The sequence below is a fragment of the Cucumis sativus genome, chromosome 4, assembly GCF_000004075.3.
Source record: "Cucumis sativus cultivar 9930 chromosome 4, Cucumber_9930_V3, whole genome shotgun sequence".
Lineage (NCBI taxonomy): Eukaryota > Viridiplantae > Streptophyta > Magnoliopsida > Cucurbitales > Cucurbitaceae > Cucumis > Cucumis sativus.
Genome location: NC_026658.2, coordinates 23,321,056 through 23,337,965, shown reverse-complemented (window position 1 = coordinate 23,337,965; position 16,910 = coordinate 23,321,056). Strand labels below are relative to the sequence as shown.

The following is a 16,910-nucleotide window of genomic DNA, read 5'->3' as shown; positions in this document are numbered from 1 at the left end:
ATCTCACCATCTTCCCGTCCCTGTATTTCTCTGTCCCTTCCCTTCCCTTCCCCTCCCTCTCTCCTCGAACTCTGAATTTCCTCCTTCTCCCTTCTCTCTCCCCCTCCATTCCCTTTTCTCTCTCTCTCTCTCTCTCTCTTTAATTTTGTTTCTTCGAAGCCGCGGGAGAACCAAAGACCGCCATTATACAACGATCTCGAGTTTTCAGGAAGCGTGTTTTTTGAGCTCCGAACATAGCACAGAACCAGAAGCACTTTTTAGTTAGTGCAGTCAACAATCGTCTTCTCCATTGGATTCAGCCTCATTGCCATTTGCTCCCATCTTTTCTTTCCTTCATGAGATCAATGGTGGGTTTTCTTTCCTTCCATTCCTTACTTGCTCATTTCAATGGAGGAAACACCATTCTCGGATGTACTCTGCATTTGAATGCAGAGATGGTGTCATGTAATGTCTTAATCCCTTTTTTCATAATGTGAACTTCGGCCTTCAAGCATATCCTTACCCTTTTTCTGTCCTGTTCTTGTCTGTTTGTATACAAACTCTCTCGGTGTTTTTTTCTTTTTTGTTTTTGTTGAAGTTTTCTCGTCTTTCTAACTGCAGAGTTAACGGGTCGTTGAGGTCTCCGACTCTTTTAGGGCTTTTCTTTCACGGCGTCTTCTAGTCCCATTTTCTTGAGATTTACGTTGCAATGACTGGTTGACTGATTGGACTCTCCGCGTTTTCTTCGGCGATTCATTGAGGTACGGTGATCAAAACTTTTAATTGTTTTTTATTACCTTTTTTCGTTTTGGTTTTCCCGTTGTTTGCACAAGCGTGGTAGTTTCGAAAGGACTTCACGAGATGGTTTGCATTTGAGGTAATGTTCTTTTTTAGGAAATGGGATTTAAGAGAAGATACCATTGATCTCATCTCACTGTATTGTTCCCTGTTCTTTGATCTTGCCCTTTATCTCTAATATGGAACACCTTTTTCAGTTTTCCCGTTTGATATTTTTTTGGTGGGGTAGCTATATACGTGCATCGAAATGTAGGCCTTCTAAAAGGAACTTGGAGATTCTTTTGAGTAGGCTTTGAAGTTATTAAAGTATCAGTTATTGACTAAAGGCTCCTCCATTAATAGCAATGCTGAATAATAGAGGGTTTGAAATGCTTTATGTCATTCCCTTTTCTTTAATGTTCATGATTAGATAGCGACTATGGCTTCTGTGGTTTCTTCCATTTGGTTTTATATACGTGCCTAGTGGTGACTTGATCTTTAATTGGATCTTTGTTTAATATATCAATAAATATTCTGATGTGCAGTTGAATAATTATGAAAAAGAGCTTGCTTTTGATCTTCATAGCTGTTGTAGGCTGGCTTTTTTGTTAGATCTTCTGACCCATGTGGGCTTTTGTTGTTTAATTCTCTGGCGGCTATTTTGAAACCTTTCCTGGAATTTTCTTCTTTACGATGTACCCAGATTGTGTTTGGTTTCACTTTTGAGTGTTTGGATTAGTTCATTTGAAGATACTTGGAGGTGTTTTACTGTCCATTACTCCTATTTGTTGTTTTATTACCCCAAGTTCTGAGATCTCTAACTATGGACTGCCTGATGTAGCAGAAGCAGAATGTTAATGATGGGATGATAGGAACTTTTATAAGCTAATTAATATCTCAATAAAGCTTCTTGCACATGTAGTTGTAGTTATTTTATAAAGTTTACGACTTTATCTGATTGTTGTTAACGTAAATATTGGGTGGTTTGGTGGGTGGGAGAATATAAAAGTACATTTTTGTACTCTTGGCTGCCGGCTTTTCTAATATCCCAACGGCATTGAGTATCACATGTGATGATATTATTTAAGAGACGTGGTTCATCTTCAAATTTAAATTTTAAAGAAAAACCTTACAGCACATCTTCAAGCATTTGTCTCAGATTTAAATTCACTAGCTTGGCATTTTAGAACCAGAGGATTGAAGGTCTTGAAGGTGATATGTTGTGGAAACCTGCAATCCAAACGCACATGTAATGGTTAATAAGTTCAAGAATTCTCTGCTAATGTCGTTATCATTCTTATATTTCAGACGGTGATCGGGACATCTTCTTTCATCCCTGCCATTTTCCTGCCTTGAGATGGATTCTGTGAAATCCTCTGCTCTCACTCCAAGTAAGAGTAAATTGGCACGCACAATTACCAAAGTTCTTCATATTCGAGCTCTAACTGGGATAGCACCTGTCCATGGAACTCAGAAAGTTAAGCCACAAGACAAGATCAGTGATGATTGCACAGCAAGTAAGAGTACAGGTAGTCAATCTGAGTCTTTCGACAGTGTGGAAGAAGAGTTCCAGAATAGAGTCCAATTGCAAGCATTGCTATCAAAATTGTTTGCTAGCATCTCATCAGTCAAAGCTGCATATGCCCAGTTACAGTTTGCTCAATCCCCTTATGATGCTGAAGGTATTCAAGATGCCGATCACTATGTTATCTCAGAATTGAAAGTTTTGTCTGAATTGAAACAGTGTTACCTTAAAAAACAGTTTGATCCTTCACCAGAAACCACAATGCTCTTGGCTGAAATTCAGGAGCAAAAGAGTCTCGTGGGAACATATGACATGATGGGGAAAAGATTGGAATCGCAGGCAAGACTGAAGGGCTCTGAAATTACGTTTCTGAGAGAAAAGATCGAGGAAATTAAAAAACAGAATAGGTTGCTGGAGAAAAGGTTAGATCAAAGTGGGCCAATTCCTGTAACTGGTGATCTTCATTTATCAGAAGTAAATGCAAGTCATTTTATTAAAGTTCTCGGGCATACAATTAAGTCTGTTCGAAGCTTTGTACGGATGATGGTGAATGAAATGAAATCTGCTGGTTGGAATGTTGATGCAGCTGCGACAGAAATTGAACCTGATACTTGTTATTGGCATAATGATCATAGATGCTTTGCGTTCGAGACATTTGTTTTCAGGGAAATGTTTGATTCCTTCCATCAACCCAATTTCTCTCTCCCAAATGAATCCTTGCCCGAAAAAAGGAAACAAAAACAGTTTTTCTTTACAAGATTTATGGAGCTTAAGCCTAGGAAAACAAAAGATTTTCTTTTACAAAATCCAAGATCAACTTTTGCCAAGTTTTGTCGAGTTAAGTACTTGCGGCTCATTCACCCCAAGATGGAATCATCAATATTTGGTAACTTGGACCAGAGAAGCTTAATCAGCTCAGGTCAATTCCCAGATACAACCTTCTTTAGCACATTTGCAGAAATGGCAAGGTGGGTTTGGCTATTACATTCATTAGCTTATTCCATTGAACCGGAGGCTTCCATCTTTCAAGTACGTAAAGGGAGCCGATTCTCAGAGGTCTACATGGAAAGTGTCATTGATGAAATGTACCTTTCACCAAATTCTGACCCAGTTGTGGCATTCACTGTTATTCCTGGCTTCATGATTGGTAAAACTGCTATCCAATGCCGGGTCTATCTTTCACAATGATCACTTCTTTATTATGGGAACAACAGTATACTTATCTTTTTACCAAGACCACAGACACCAACCAATAAATTCATGATAATTGCCTCTTCACCAACTCAAGGATCAAGCTGTCAAGCAAATTATTATCTATATGTCTTGATTTAAACAAAGATCATCATGGCGGACAAGTTGCTGCATATATTGTGAAGGAGTGGCAAACATCCTCCTAGACGTAGGCAGGCAATCAAACGAGTAAGTGCTATTTTCGAGCCATTTTGGAAGAGAAACCGCGTGGACTGAAGTGAAAAGAACAAAATTTTTAGTTTATTTCAATTGTCTTATTTATCTTGACTGAAAACCATCCCATCAAATTTTGTTAATATTATTATATAGGTCAGTGACAGAGGGATGGTCTAGCTGTTGTGCAACAGAATCAGACAATGCATGTACATGTAAATAGCAATAACTATTATTAAAATTATATAAATTTAGATGGGGGGGAGAGATATTAGACACTTCCTTTTTTTGACTTCTCTCTTATCTACCCATATGTGCCATTTAATCTCTCATTTGAATCCTTGGATACTCTGCTAAACTCTGCAACATATTGCCAAAATTCTGAATGGTTCTCCTTGTTTTGATATCACAAGTAGGATGCTTTTTCCTAGTTCCAAGAAGCTACAATAGTTGTTTGTTTTCAAATATTTTCTTCAATGAATGTAGGAAACTGTGTTAATGTTTGTGGCTAGTGTGTAGCTTTATTGGACTGCAAAAAATCTTTTTTAGCATTATAAGATTCCTTTACTAAGGACCCACATATGATCCTTCTGCTACTAATTTTTAATAGGGTCGGTGATGTTGGGCCATGTGACTGCAAAGCCTTTGCACATTCTTTTGTTTTCTATACAAAATGGAAGAAGGAAGTAGGCATTGTTTGTGATGGGTACGCACCGCCTGGCTCTTTCTTCTCCTTACACTAATTGCTCAAATGCTTTGTTGATTTAGGGTTAGCTTCTTGAAAAGAAGAAATATCTTATATAGGACATTTCTTTCACTGTTTAAACTTTTAATCATATATGTACTAACTTAGATTATAAAAATCAATACTAGACCAATGCATGTTGAATGTCGATGATGTATATATATTAAATTGATTTGTTACAAATTAGTTGTTGCACTTTTTTGGTTGAACTAACATGAATGTAACACCACATGTTATAAGATCATATGCGACCGAAGTTGAAACCATGAGACTAAATAAATTAATAAATCTAGAGAGTAAAAATAAAAAAAATGATATCTAGAGAGACTACGTTGAAACAACTCAAGGACTTTGTAATTTCTCTAATTATCAATTAGTTTTAAGATAAAAGAAAATGGTCAAATGAATATTTGGTTCGATCCTACCATCTTGAGGATGTCATTTTCTATGATGTCCAAAAATGTATGTCGCGACGTGATCGCTACGCGGAGCGGCCGGCCTCCCCGTTTATTTTATTTTAATAAATAATTTTGGAGTCGCCACCAATCATATTAAGGTGTGATTGGTCACCAAAAAAAAAAGAATGGTCTACGTAAATTCAGAGATTTAAGTTCGGGAGTCAGTTGTGTGTAGAGAAGGTGTTAGCACCCTACAACACCCACAAAATGGTTACCCAATTTTATCTTTTAAATTAAATATAGGGGTTCACATAACAAAGTTTTTATTTAGGTTTTGTTTAAATGTCCTATGTTTATCAATTCATATCGAAGAAAGTAAAACCTAAGCATGAATTGATAATTATGGGTGACACATGAGCCATTAGAAAAATGAAGTTTGCCATTAGAAAAATGAAGTTTACCTTTGTTTTAAAATATTTTTATTCACCTTATGAATATTAAGATACCAAAACTTGATATTTTAATCTCTATCATAGGTGTTTAATGAAAAATTTCATATATCTAGAATTAATAAATTTATAGAAAATACTACTCAGTCTCATTTAAAATATGAAATGCGTTAATTAAAAAAATAATCTATTAATTAAATTTCAAACGGAAAAATTTCATGTACTTATAGATTTTAAATTATAAAATTCATAAAAAAAAACAATACTTTTTTTCCAATTTACATTATTATATTTAAATAAAAAAAGAATAATAACAATGACAAAACATTATGAAATTTGAAAAATACTTAGGTGTAATATGCTGAGATAAAATAAATACATTAATAATATATGCAAAATGTAAAAGATATTAATGTAGGATGCAAGATAATTAATTAATACAACACATGCAACATAATTAATTAATTCAAAATGATGCAAAATAATTGATTAATACATAATTAGGGCCAAATGGATATCAAATAATAATTAACAGTTGAATGCCAAAGTAGGTTTGGCCCAATATGCAAATAAATAATATTGCAAATAAATAATCACACCAAAATGAATATCAAATAATTATAGCCACATATGCATACTGATTAATTAATACATCACGCAAATAATTAGAATGAGTGAGTGAAAATGTTAATTAATAAGCCAAATGAAAAATGGTTGTTGCCAAAAATTAATTATATCATGCATAATTATTAACATGGATAATATATGGACAGCAGTAATTATTAACGGAGTATGCCATATGGATACATGGATAAAGTAATTAACAAAGACTGTAAAATGGATGCCAATGAAGAATGAGTATTACCAAATACAAGATGTTAATTGATTAATTATGCATAATTATTAAGGCATGTTATATGGATATAAGTAATTAACTGTAAAATGGGTGCCAATAAAGAATGAGTATTACCAAATACGGAAGGCTAATTGATTAATTATGCATAATTATTAAGGCATGTCATATGGATATAAGTAATTAACTGTAAAATGGGTGTCAATGAAGAATGAGTATCCAAATACAAATATATAATGCTAATTAATTAAAAAGAAATTAACACAGAATGGATGCCCAATAATAAAAGGAAATCACCACAGAATGGATGTCCAATAATAAAAGAAAATTAACCCAATAATAAAAGAAAATTAACACAGAATTGATGCCCAATAATAAAAGAAAATTAACACAGAATGGATGCCCAATAATAAAAGAAAATTAACACAGAATGGATGCCCAATAATAAAAGAAAATAACACATAACAGAATGCTCAGTATTTAAAAATAAAAAATAAAAAATTTAATATAGAATGGAAGGTAGAATGCTCAGTATTAAAAAAATACAAATAATAAACTTAACATGTCAAATGACGGTAAAATGATGAACACGATAGTTCATAATTAAAAGCAGTATCATCAAACAAGAAAAAAAAATATCATCAAACAAGAATAAAAAGAGGAAAAAAAAAACTTACCAGCACGTCTGCCCTTAAATACCAAAGGTTATTCCTTTTGATCTTCTTTCACTCTTCACCTCTTTCTAAATCCTCCAATCATCAACAAAAATCCCCCTTTTCTTTTTTCCTCTTTCCTTTTTATAGGGCAAGCTCCATTGTTTTTTTTAGATCACGATATGGAGTGCAGACTACAGAGAAATAGGAAGAAAGTGGAAAAGTGGGAGAAAGTGATAAAGTGGGAGAAAGTGATAAAGTGGGAGAAAGTGGGAGAGTGATGCGAAGAAAAAAGGATGGTTGAGAAAAAATAGGAAGGAAATCAAACATTTTATTTTTATTTTTATTATTTATTTTTAAATGTATTTATTATTATTATTATTGTTTTTTTTAAAATATAAATTCAGATTCAAATTCAAATTCAAATTCAAATTTAATTTCTTTTTCTTTTCTTTTTTCTTTTATAATAAATAAATATAGGACAAAATACGGTATCTACAATGTATATCGACACCAGTGTGCTTTTATAGACTATGACATTTGTTGACGTCGAAATTTTAATCCTCGACTAGAATTAGGGATATTGAATCAAATTCAAATCAAATTCGACTATGTCTCATGACCTCAAGCCCCTCGGATGATAATGAAGTAGCTATCAAGAAAAGTAATGATTTGTTATATTTATAAACTACTAGAAAAGTAATGATTTGTTATATTTATAAACTAGTTGATTCATTCGACTAAAGGACAGCAAAAGACTTTGGCTTAAGAAATAACCCAAAATAAAATTTTGGAAATTAACACTCATCTCATTCTAAGAAATTGGAAACATTTATGAAATGTGAATGATAGTCTATAACGTTGCAACGTTTGAAATAAAACCACAAAGTTAAAAAATGTTACTTAAAGCTTGACCTTATATATATATAATCATCTTTTTCTTTTGTAAATCAAATATTTGAAAATATAATGTATCATAACAATATCTGACTTAAAAAACCAACAATAATATATAGTATGGAAAATTGGTATGTACAAAGTAAAATCGAGTTTATATATAGTTTGACATTACACATATATATAATATGAAAACTAGAAAGATCATAGGTTGTAATAAACCGAAGTATAATAATTTAGCATCATCCTCATTTCATACAACATATCTTATGCTTTATTTAAATTTAAAACACAACACACACATTAAACAAACTTTATTTCAACGATGCTTTTATTTTGAACCAAACATGGTTGCAGATGGGGAGTAGGTTTTAGTGTTCTAATTCTTAACACTCTCGGGGCAGTGGGGGTGGTGGCAGTGGTGGTGGCCGTGGTCGTGGTGGTGGCCACCGCCATGACTGTCCAAGTTTTTCACGTCAGCATCAAGGCCATGATGTCCTCCACCGTGGTGTCCACCGTGTCCTCCACCATGGTGTCCACCGTGTCCTCCGCCATGTTTATCTAGACCTTGGTCATTTGACTCTTTGGTGTTAGCATCAAGGCCATGTCCTCCACCATAGTGTCCCCCGCCGTAGTGACCTCCTCCACCATAGTGACCTCCACCGTAGTGACCTCCGCCATAGTGACCTCCTCCGCCATAGTGACCCCCACCATAGTGACCTCCTCCGCCGTAGTGACCTCCGCCGTAGTGTCCTCCTCCGCCGTAGCGTCCTCCGGGATAATCTAAGCCATCGGACTTAACTTTGTCTTCCTCTACCATAATTATTATTTTTTTAAAAAATCAATATAATGTTGGCCGATAATTTTTTAAAGTAGTAAAACTGATGAAAACATTTTTAAATATACCAAAATGTCATTATCTATCAACGATAGATCACAAAAGACTTCTATCACTGAGCAATAGATTGCGATAGACAAAATAACATTATGCTATCTATAAATACATTTTTCAATTCATGTGAGTCGAATATTCACATGAAATTAAATGCAATGACATACTCAACTATTTTATAACGGTGATAAATTAAACACTTTTTTTTTTCTTTTCATAAATTTGTACATTAGTATCCTGCAAAAGTTACAACCATTCACCCAAAAAATGAATACACAAAAACATATTTATTCTTTTTAATACACTATCAACAAATTTATGAGCGAGTTTGGTATAAGCAAACTAACCGAGTAGACGAGCGGAGACCTGTGAGGAGATGAAAAGAAGAGCGAGGAGGAGACCGAAACCGATAAGGGTTTTAGGGTAAGTCATTTTTGGGTTAACAAAGCTAAGTTGGAAATGCCAAGTGTTTTTGCTAAGTTACTTCGCTATTTTTTGGTGCTTAAACATTGCATTATCACTATCAATTTATAGAGAGTTGGAGTTTTGGGTTAGGTATTGGTATTGAGTGATGAATGAATTAATGTAAATTTAGTCAAAAAGAAAGTATTTTGGTTGAGAAAAACCTACAAGTAATCTTTGTTTAACACAATAAATAATTGACCATGTCTTCAATATATGATCCAAAATCTAACACCTCTTATTTATTTTATATCAAAACTAATCCAAACGACAACCTCGTCTCGTCCTCGTCCTCGACCCTTAATTATTTGAGATAATCTAACATAGATCGTTTGATGTAAATTATTATTATGAACAAAACATCTACGTATTATATTGTAGAAAATTAGATATTTACTGTTTTTGTTTATCCATAGAATATATAATAAGATGTTTACGTAAAAAAATAAAAAAAATGTATATGTCTAGCTAGTTGGTAACTCTAACACTTTATGTAATTATGATCTATTGATTAATTAATTACAATTTATAAGTAATTATATAATAATAATTAGTTCATCAATAACATTTAATCAAATAATTCACTACAGTAGACATTTCCCTAAAAACTATAATAATAATAATTTATCAATTATGTATTGATTAGGCATTTTGTTGTCGATTTTTAATGGTCATTGATTGTATTGTTGATTAATTATTTTGTAATAATCCTTCCATGTATTGTATAATTTGTATTAGATACTTTAGTATAATATAATTATCGGTTTATTTTAGTATTAATTGCTTTGTAATAGATTGATTCGGGACAATTATTTAAATTGTACATAACATTATTGGTAGTACGTCATACTTAATGTAAATTGAATTATAGATATTTATTTTAACTTTAATATTAGAGTTTTGAGTTTTACAACTAATAAATTGTATTCAAATTTATTAGATAGACCACTTTTAATTTTTACATTATTCAATTATGAAAAGTATAAAGTTTATAGGTAGTGAGATCCATAATTTTCATGACAAGGAACCCAAATTTTTGTATAAAGTTAAGTTTAGCCAAACTTCACAATTTGTGACCATATATACACATGCATGTTAATAAATAAAAACAATATACATACATGTAAAATGTCATGATATCATGATATGAAGGATAGCCGGACCTCTTCAATATTGATCCATCCGTGTAAGTGTCAACACTCACATAGTATGCAATCATTTTTCTTCGAGTTAAAATTGAACAATAATTTTAGTAATCTCTTTCCTAAATTTTGAATATCGTTCTTAAATTTTAGTAATCTCAACATAAAAGTTAACATCCATCTATCTTCGACTAAGAGGTCTCTACATAGTTCTCAACTCGAAAGACTTTTGATTAATTATTTCATTTTATTGATATAGATTTTTTCTACGATTGAAATAATATTGAAAAAAGTATTATTAACTCAACAAAAAAATAAAATCATACTTAGAAAGAAAATATGTTTATAGAAAGCTGATCATGCAAAACAATTATCCATAATACTTTATCTATATATATATATAACTATTACAAACAAATTAAACATAGAAGGTTCTTTTGCATAATATTTAAAGAGTAAAATCCTATTGGTTCATTGAGTTTGATTTTCAATCACCTTTGGAATTTGGGAGATGTGCATTGTTTGACTCAATCCTTAAAGGATATAAATCATTTTTGGGGAAACAAATTGATTAATACCATTAGTTAGAATGTCCCATTGTTTAGCAAAATTTGACAAAATGAATGGACTCTTTCTAGCCAATACTAAAAGAAAAAGTGACATGTGTCTAATGTAGGAAGGAGAAAGAATATTAAAGTTATCTAATTTTAGGAGAGAGCTAGTGATAAATGTGCGAATCTATAATTTGTCGTGAACTTGTCATTTAGTTTGTACAATCTCGAAGGACAATTTTGGAAGTTTAGAATACTCACAAAGCAACCACATGCATGTTGAAGTAATTGTGCTTGTCACACACGTTCTTATGCTTAATATATATAGAAATTTTGAAAGTATTAGAATGATGTGAATTAGATTATCACATTGTTTTTTTTTTCTTTTCAAAGTTTAATTTATTTTTATATGATTTGTTCGTGTAATGTTTGTGACCTTTTTATACCTTCTAAGGGGACCGATTGGACTTGAAATGATAGCTGTCAACGTGTTCTTCTAGGCTTATGAGTTGATTAAAATATATACACTCTTATGGCAAGATAGGTCAAATATGACGTCTCCTACATGTTAAATAACTCTTGAAAATTAGTCTATTTTAATAGGGATCTCTATTTACATGTTGGACACAGTATTGGTGTAATTTTCACAAAAGTTCTAATGAACTACAAATTTAGACAAATATTGAATCCAATGACAAAACTACCCACATTTAATATTAATATTAGAGAGAAAAATAAAATAAAATACGGAAAGTGGAGAGATCCTATTTCGAATAGATATACTCTAATATGATAAGTATTTTATTCCACATTTATTATTTATATTAAAACTTACGTATTTAGTTTATTAATTATTTAATATATTTAATTTTATTTAATTTTAAAATTTTCATTTATTAGATATCCCAGGTAAATATATGATATATAATTAACTCATTTGTGGTAGGATTTTAATTAAAATTTTCCTCCAATTATTTTTTTTCGGTGATTTTAGTCCGAATTTTTTCCAATATAGTCTCTCTCCGTCCGATCTTTCTCTCTCCATTCTTTCTTATTTCGTTCATCTCTTTCAAGTTTTTCGGTGAGTGTATATGTTTTAAATAACATCGTATATATTTTAAATAATGATATAATTATATTGCATCAATTTTCCGTGAGTGTAAATGTATGTTTTAAATAATACTTGCTTATATTTTAAATATTACAACGTATATCTACAAGTATGATAGACATAATATATGATATATTAGACGATATATAATATATATCATTCAGTCTCTTAGTGATCTATTTGAAGTTCTCTCTATTTCATCATTTCTCTCCAACTTGCTTTTTTCCCCTTTTAGTTTCCTTCTTTTTCGTTATATTTTCTTCTTTTCATGTTCTATCTTCATTTAGTCTCTTCCTTTTCCTTGATACCCATATTTTGATATAAATTTGTACTTCACATAATGTAAAATTTGTTACAAATTAAAGTACAATGTAAAATATGCACATACATTATTATCTAATATTATGTTAAATATACAGGAGTACATATAAAAAAAATACAAAACGTACGTAGTATATATAAAAAATAATGCAAAATAGAAGAAAATTACATGACATATACACTTCATTCACTGTAAATTTTCTTTATCAGAAAATATTCACCGACATACTATATTCCACAATTTCATACACAATCAATAATATTAAACAAATATGCACTCATCGAAATTTTTTGAAAGAGATGAACGGAATAAGAAAGAACGGACGAAGAAAGATCGAAAAATGAGAGGGAAATCAGATGAAATGAAGAATTTTCTAACAAAATCATCATTAGAAAAATAATTAAGATTTTTTTTATTATAATACCACCATAATAGAATTAATAACAAATCATATTTAGATATGATATCTAATAAATGTAAATATTAAAATTATATGAAAGTAATTACGTTAATTAATTAATAGAGTTTTAGAGTAAATAATAAATGTGTAATAAAATATTTGTGATAATAAATTATATATAATATTAAAAAATATGTAATATTTAAATTTATCGTGAAAAAAAAGTCTGTCATGAAATCTTATTAATGAAAACAAATAACATTTTAAGACATTTGTGTAAAATCATTATATGTTTTCTCTCGTTATTTCTAAATTAAAATTACTTCCAAAAACACAAAACACTTCATTAAAATACTATTAAATTTCATTTCAACACATCATTTCACAACAATGACAATCAATAAGACAACTATAAACCAACATTATATCATGTATACATATTCATGAGTGTGTGTATAACAATAAGAGTGTATTGTTATTTAACAAACAAAAAAAAAAAAACATGCACAATGAACCCAAACCCAAAAAGAAAAGAAAGAAATGTTTGTAACCAATAGGAGAAAAACCATTCAAAACTTATAATATAGTCTCTCAAACTTCACGAATCAACGATGGCCAATTCCGGGGCTCGGAGCAGATACCAAGACGCGATCACCATCACTGAAAGGAGCAGGGTTGCCTCGCTCACTAGGGGCAGACGGAGGCGTTGGGCCTTTTGGAAGAGCGCCAAGAAGCATATAATTAACATCAACGCCGATTGGAACCATCTTCATTTCCTTGTTGGATAACTTTCTTATTCCTAAGCTCATGTGTGCTTGGGATAGCACCAAGGCCACCACCAACAATGCCACCATTATCAACTTTTTGCTGCCCATCATAGTTTTTCTAAATGCTTTAGGAAAGAGATAGGTTTTGTAATGTGTGTGTTTTCTTCTTCTCCTTGTACTTAATGATGAATGTTATGAGAAGTTGGTGTGTAGGTTTTAGGTTATTTATAGTGAAATTTGTAAAGAGAGAGAGACGTGAGGGTCAAGTAGGAGGTGCTGCCTTGTATGGCCACTTTAAAAGAAGAAGGCCACTTAGTTTTGTCTGTGGAAGAGATTAGTTTTACATTATCACACACAAAGAAAAAAAATACTTATCTTATTGAATTTTAGTCGAAATATAGTTTTATTAATCTAAATATCTCGTTTACTAATTAACGTCATGAGTGTTCTTAGTTACATTAAAATGATATTGAGATCACCTCACAATTTTTATAAGATAACACACCTGAGTTAACTAATTTACTTCTTTCAATGGTTGTAGATTCTAAGGTGAATTCGAACAACTCAATTATATATCATAACTTACACAAATGATTTGGTAAAAAAAGATAGAATAGTTTATAAATTTATTAATAAAAATGTAGAACTCATCTATAGAAGAGATAGAGAATAAAGTTAAGTATATTTAAAGTAGTTAATAAGAGGAGGTTGATTTTCATCGTTTTATTTCATTTAAACAAATCATACACCCAAACTTGTTTTCCTTTCTTTCATTTCAAAATGTAAAGAGAATTAAATCCTACAATATATCTTCTTAATTGATTTTTTTTATTAGTATAAAAATTAAAGACATGAGAGACCGAATATTCAACTCATTGATATTACCACTAAACTAGATTCCATTTACCTATCTTATTAATTGATTTGATTTATAGATAAGTAATATGCTTTTCTTTTCCTATTGGAATTTGTTGTGTGTGTGTGTTTTTTTATTTCACTTTGGTTGGTTTTCATTACATCTCCAAGCACTTTGGGGCTATGGCTGCTTTTTAGAAAATGGCTGCCTAGCTACCCCACATGCTTATATATTTCATATATAAATAAAATATATGTAAGGCCCCATGCATATATACCACTTTATCTCATACACAATTCTTTTGGCTTTCATTTTCTATCAAACTATCATAGTTTTTTTTTTTAGGTTAAGCGAATCATGTTCAAATTTTAGTTTTTAGTTCAATAAATTATTTAAATTGTAAATGCATCTTGCACATATATGTTGTATTATAACTTTCGGTCGAGAGATATGATACCGTAATTACACTACAATAATTTTTTCAATTCATTATTGTAAGAGACTATCGTGGAAAGTTCATCGCCTGCACGAACGTCATCCTAAAAGAAGATGTCCAACTTTATAACCACTAGTAAAATGGCCAAAATGAAACATGTCCTTTCTCACATGACTTAACTTGAGCAAATAAAGAGTTGTTCTAATGTGTATAGCTCCAAAACTCTATAAATGATAATTTAGTCAATCTATCTAATACATATAAACATACAAATTATTGAATAATTACCCTAATTATCAATTGGTGTCAAACTTGTACTTGACATACATGTTTTAGAAACTAAAATAGACAAATAACTCTTATTATTATTATACGTCTCATAAAATCTATTGAAAGTAAAATAGAATAAACATTTGAAAATAAAAAAACCAAATTTCTAATCAACTAAATTAGAAATACCAACAAAATATGACGTTTTGTTTAATAATATAGAATTTCATCTAAAAATCAATTGAATATATATGTTTTATTATTGATATTGTTTTTTCAACCATATAAAATCAAACCTTTTATTTTAGAGTCAATAATACAAGCTAAGTCTTATGTCAATTAAATTATGTTCATATTTAAAATGTTATTAACGTATGAAAGCTATTTTAGATCTGTTAATCTCATTTAATCATTGTGTTTGAGTAAATGATTTCCCAAATTTATAAAAATTAACATTAATTCTTTAAAGTTCTATTTTCAAATTTGGGGGGAAGACTTTGCCATAATAAATGAATCTATATGTTCAAAGAGATACATGCACACACATATATATATTAGGATGTCTCCAAGAACGTTCCTTAGTGTACTTTATTTTCTTTATTTCTTTAGATCATAAGTGTGATTTGTTTATACTTGTGGTAGAATAAGATATTCGAATCTTTGAGTTTTTAACCAAAGATATATATTTCATGTTAGTTGAATAATCATCTTGGTATATTGAAAATTTATTTCTATTTTTTTGCCTTTTGATTTCTTTTAAATAAAATTTAGGACAAGTTATTAGTTTTAGAATATAGATTCTTTTTATGAATTTTAAAAATGTGTATTCTTAGAAATTAAACAAAAATTTACCGTTTAAACCTATTTTTATATACTCAAGAACTAAGGTTAATGAGTATTGGTCGGTTGGAGTCGATTTTTAAAAAAAACTATCGTCGAATCGACTATGGTTGCTTTAGTAAATGTTTAAACCAATTTTGATCATGAATAAGTACAAACAGACTATTGGTCGATTAATCAATTTGTTTTAGATTGGTTTATGTCTTTTGAAGTTTTAAAAAATGTTTATCGGTTTGGATTTTTCACAAACCAATACCAACTGAACTCCTCCTTATCTCCGACTGACCACCTTCGATTCGGTCGATGTTTTGGTTGATCAATTTGGTTTTTAGTTTGTAATTCACCCTCATCAAGAACTAGAACGTTACAGTTTGAAAACTTAAGAGATCATAAATAGATATATTTTTATAAACTTCGAATTAAAACAATACATTTTTTAAAATTGAAGGATGAAACAGACATACTCTTCACATTTTGAAGGCTAAAAAAAGGGTAATTAATTGTATTCCTCCTAATTTTGCATTGAAATTATTTAAATTTAACTTTTGACCCATATGGAACTAATTCTTTACTTATAAATAGATTGAAGTAGCTAGGAAAAAAACATATGGTATTTCATTAATTAAATTAATGATATATAGGATAGAAAAATCTTCAACTCATGAGATTAATTAATAGTTGACACGTAATAAAATTCATTTGGCATCCAAAAAGTGAGGAAATATAATAATATTAATATTAAATTAATGTGATGAGCTACTTAATTAATTATTACAACTTTATGATTAACCTTAACATAATCTACTAGAAATTAGGTCAAATTGTGTGAAATCTCAACTCCAAAAAAGTTGCAATGTGTTAGGCAATTTTTTTTTTGTGTTATTCCACATAGATTATTAGACTTTTCATGTGTTAGTGTTAGTTGCCAAGTGGGAAAGAAAAAAAGAGAGAAACAATCATTTCTTAAACTAACTTTTGGGATAAATAGTTACAAAAAATGCACGAAATACTGTTTCCATGTCATCGTTTTAATACGTATATACTCTTTGCAAATACGACAAAATTCTCAAACGTGTCATTATTACGTAGTGTATAAGATTCTTCTCATTAACACTTAAAAGATTCAAACAAAAATGAGCTCCAAACCTAATTTCTCATAATCAATTTTTTTTCTTTTTAAT

General features: G+C 30.4%; 2 protein-coding genes across 4 annotated transcripts; one reads left to right on the top strand and one right to left on the bottom strand.

Annotated features, from left to right (window-relative positions):
- Positions 1 to 53: 53 nt before the first annotated feature.
- LOC101223201 (protein GRAVITROPIC IN THE LIGHT 1) lies at positions 54 to 4,015 on the top strand. Of its 3 annotated transcripts, none has more exons than XM_031884413.1 (3): positions 54 to 347; positions 601 to 740; positions 2,065 to 4,015. In XM_031884413.1, the coding sequence occupies exon 3, from the start codon at positions 2,114 to 2,116 to the stop codon at positions 3,467 to 3,469; it is 1,356 nt and encodes a 451-aa protein (XP_031740273.1). In that variant the 5' UTR covers positions 54 to 347; positions 601 to 740; positions 2,065 to 2,113; the 3' UTR covers positions 3,470 to 4,015. The 3 variants fall into 3 exon arrangements, with proteins under 3 accessions (XP_031740273.1, XP_031740274.1, XP_031740275.1); XM_031884414.1 differs by having other exon boundaries at positions 54 to 444; XM_031884415.1 differs by lacking the exons at positions 54 to 347; positions 601 to 740 and adding an exon at positions 747 to 1,968.
- Positions 4,016 to 7,814: 3,799 nt separating this feature from the next.
- Positions 7,815 to 9,092, bottom strand: LOC105435292 (cold and drought-regulated protein CORA). Its single transcript, XM_011655733.2, has 2 exons — positions 8,920 to 9,092; positions 7,815 to 8,493 (listed from the first exon to the last, which is right to left on the bottom strand). Exons 1-2 carry the CDS (start codon positions 9,002 to 9,004, stop codon positions 8,060 to 8,062), a joined length of 519 nt encoding a protein of 172 aa, XP_011654035.2. The 5' UTR covers positions 9,005 to 9,092; the 3' UTR covers positions 7,815 to 8,059.
- Between the last annotated feature and the right edge of the window lie 7,818 nt (positions 9,093 to 16,910).

What these genes read in the sequence shown, in the direction of transcription:
- LOC101223201 (XM_031884413.1), top strand. Translation starts at nt 2,114, where the DNA reads ATGGATTCTGTGAAATCCTCTGCTCTCACTCCAAGTAAGAGTAAATTG.
- LOC105435292 (XM_011655733.2), bottom strand. Translation starts at nt 9,004, where the DNA reads ATGACTTACCCTAAAACCCTTATCGGTTTCGGTCTCCTCCTCGCTCTT. An exon ending in GGTCTCCGCTCGTCTACTCG is followed by an intron (nt 8,494 to 8,919) that starts GTTAGTTTGCTT and finishes TAATTATGGTAG; the next exon opens with AGGAAGACAAAGTTAAGTCC.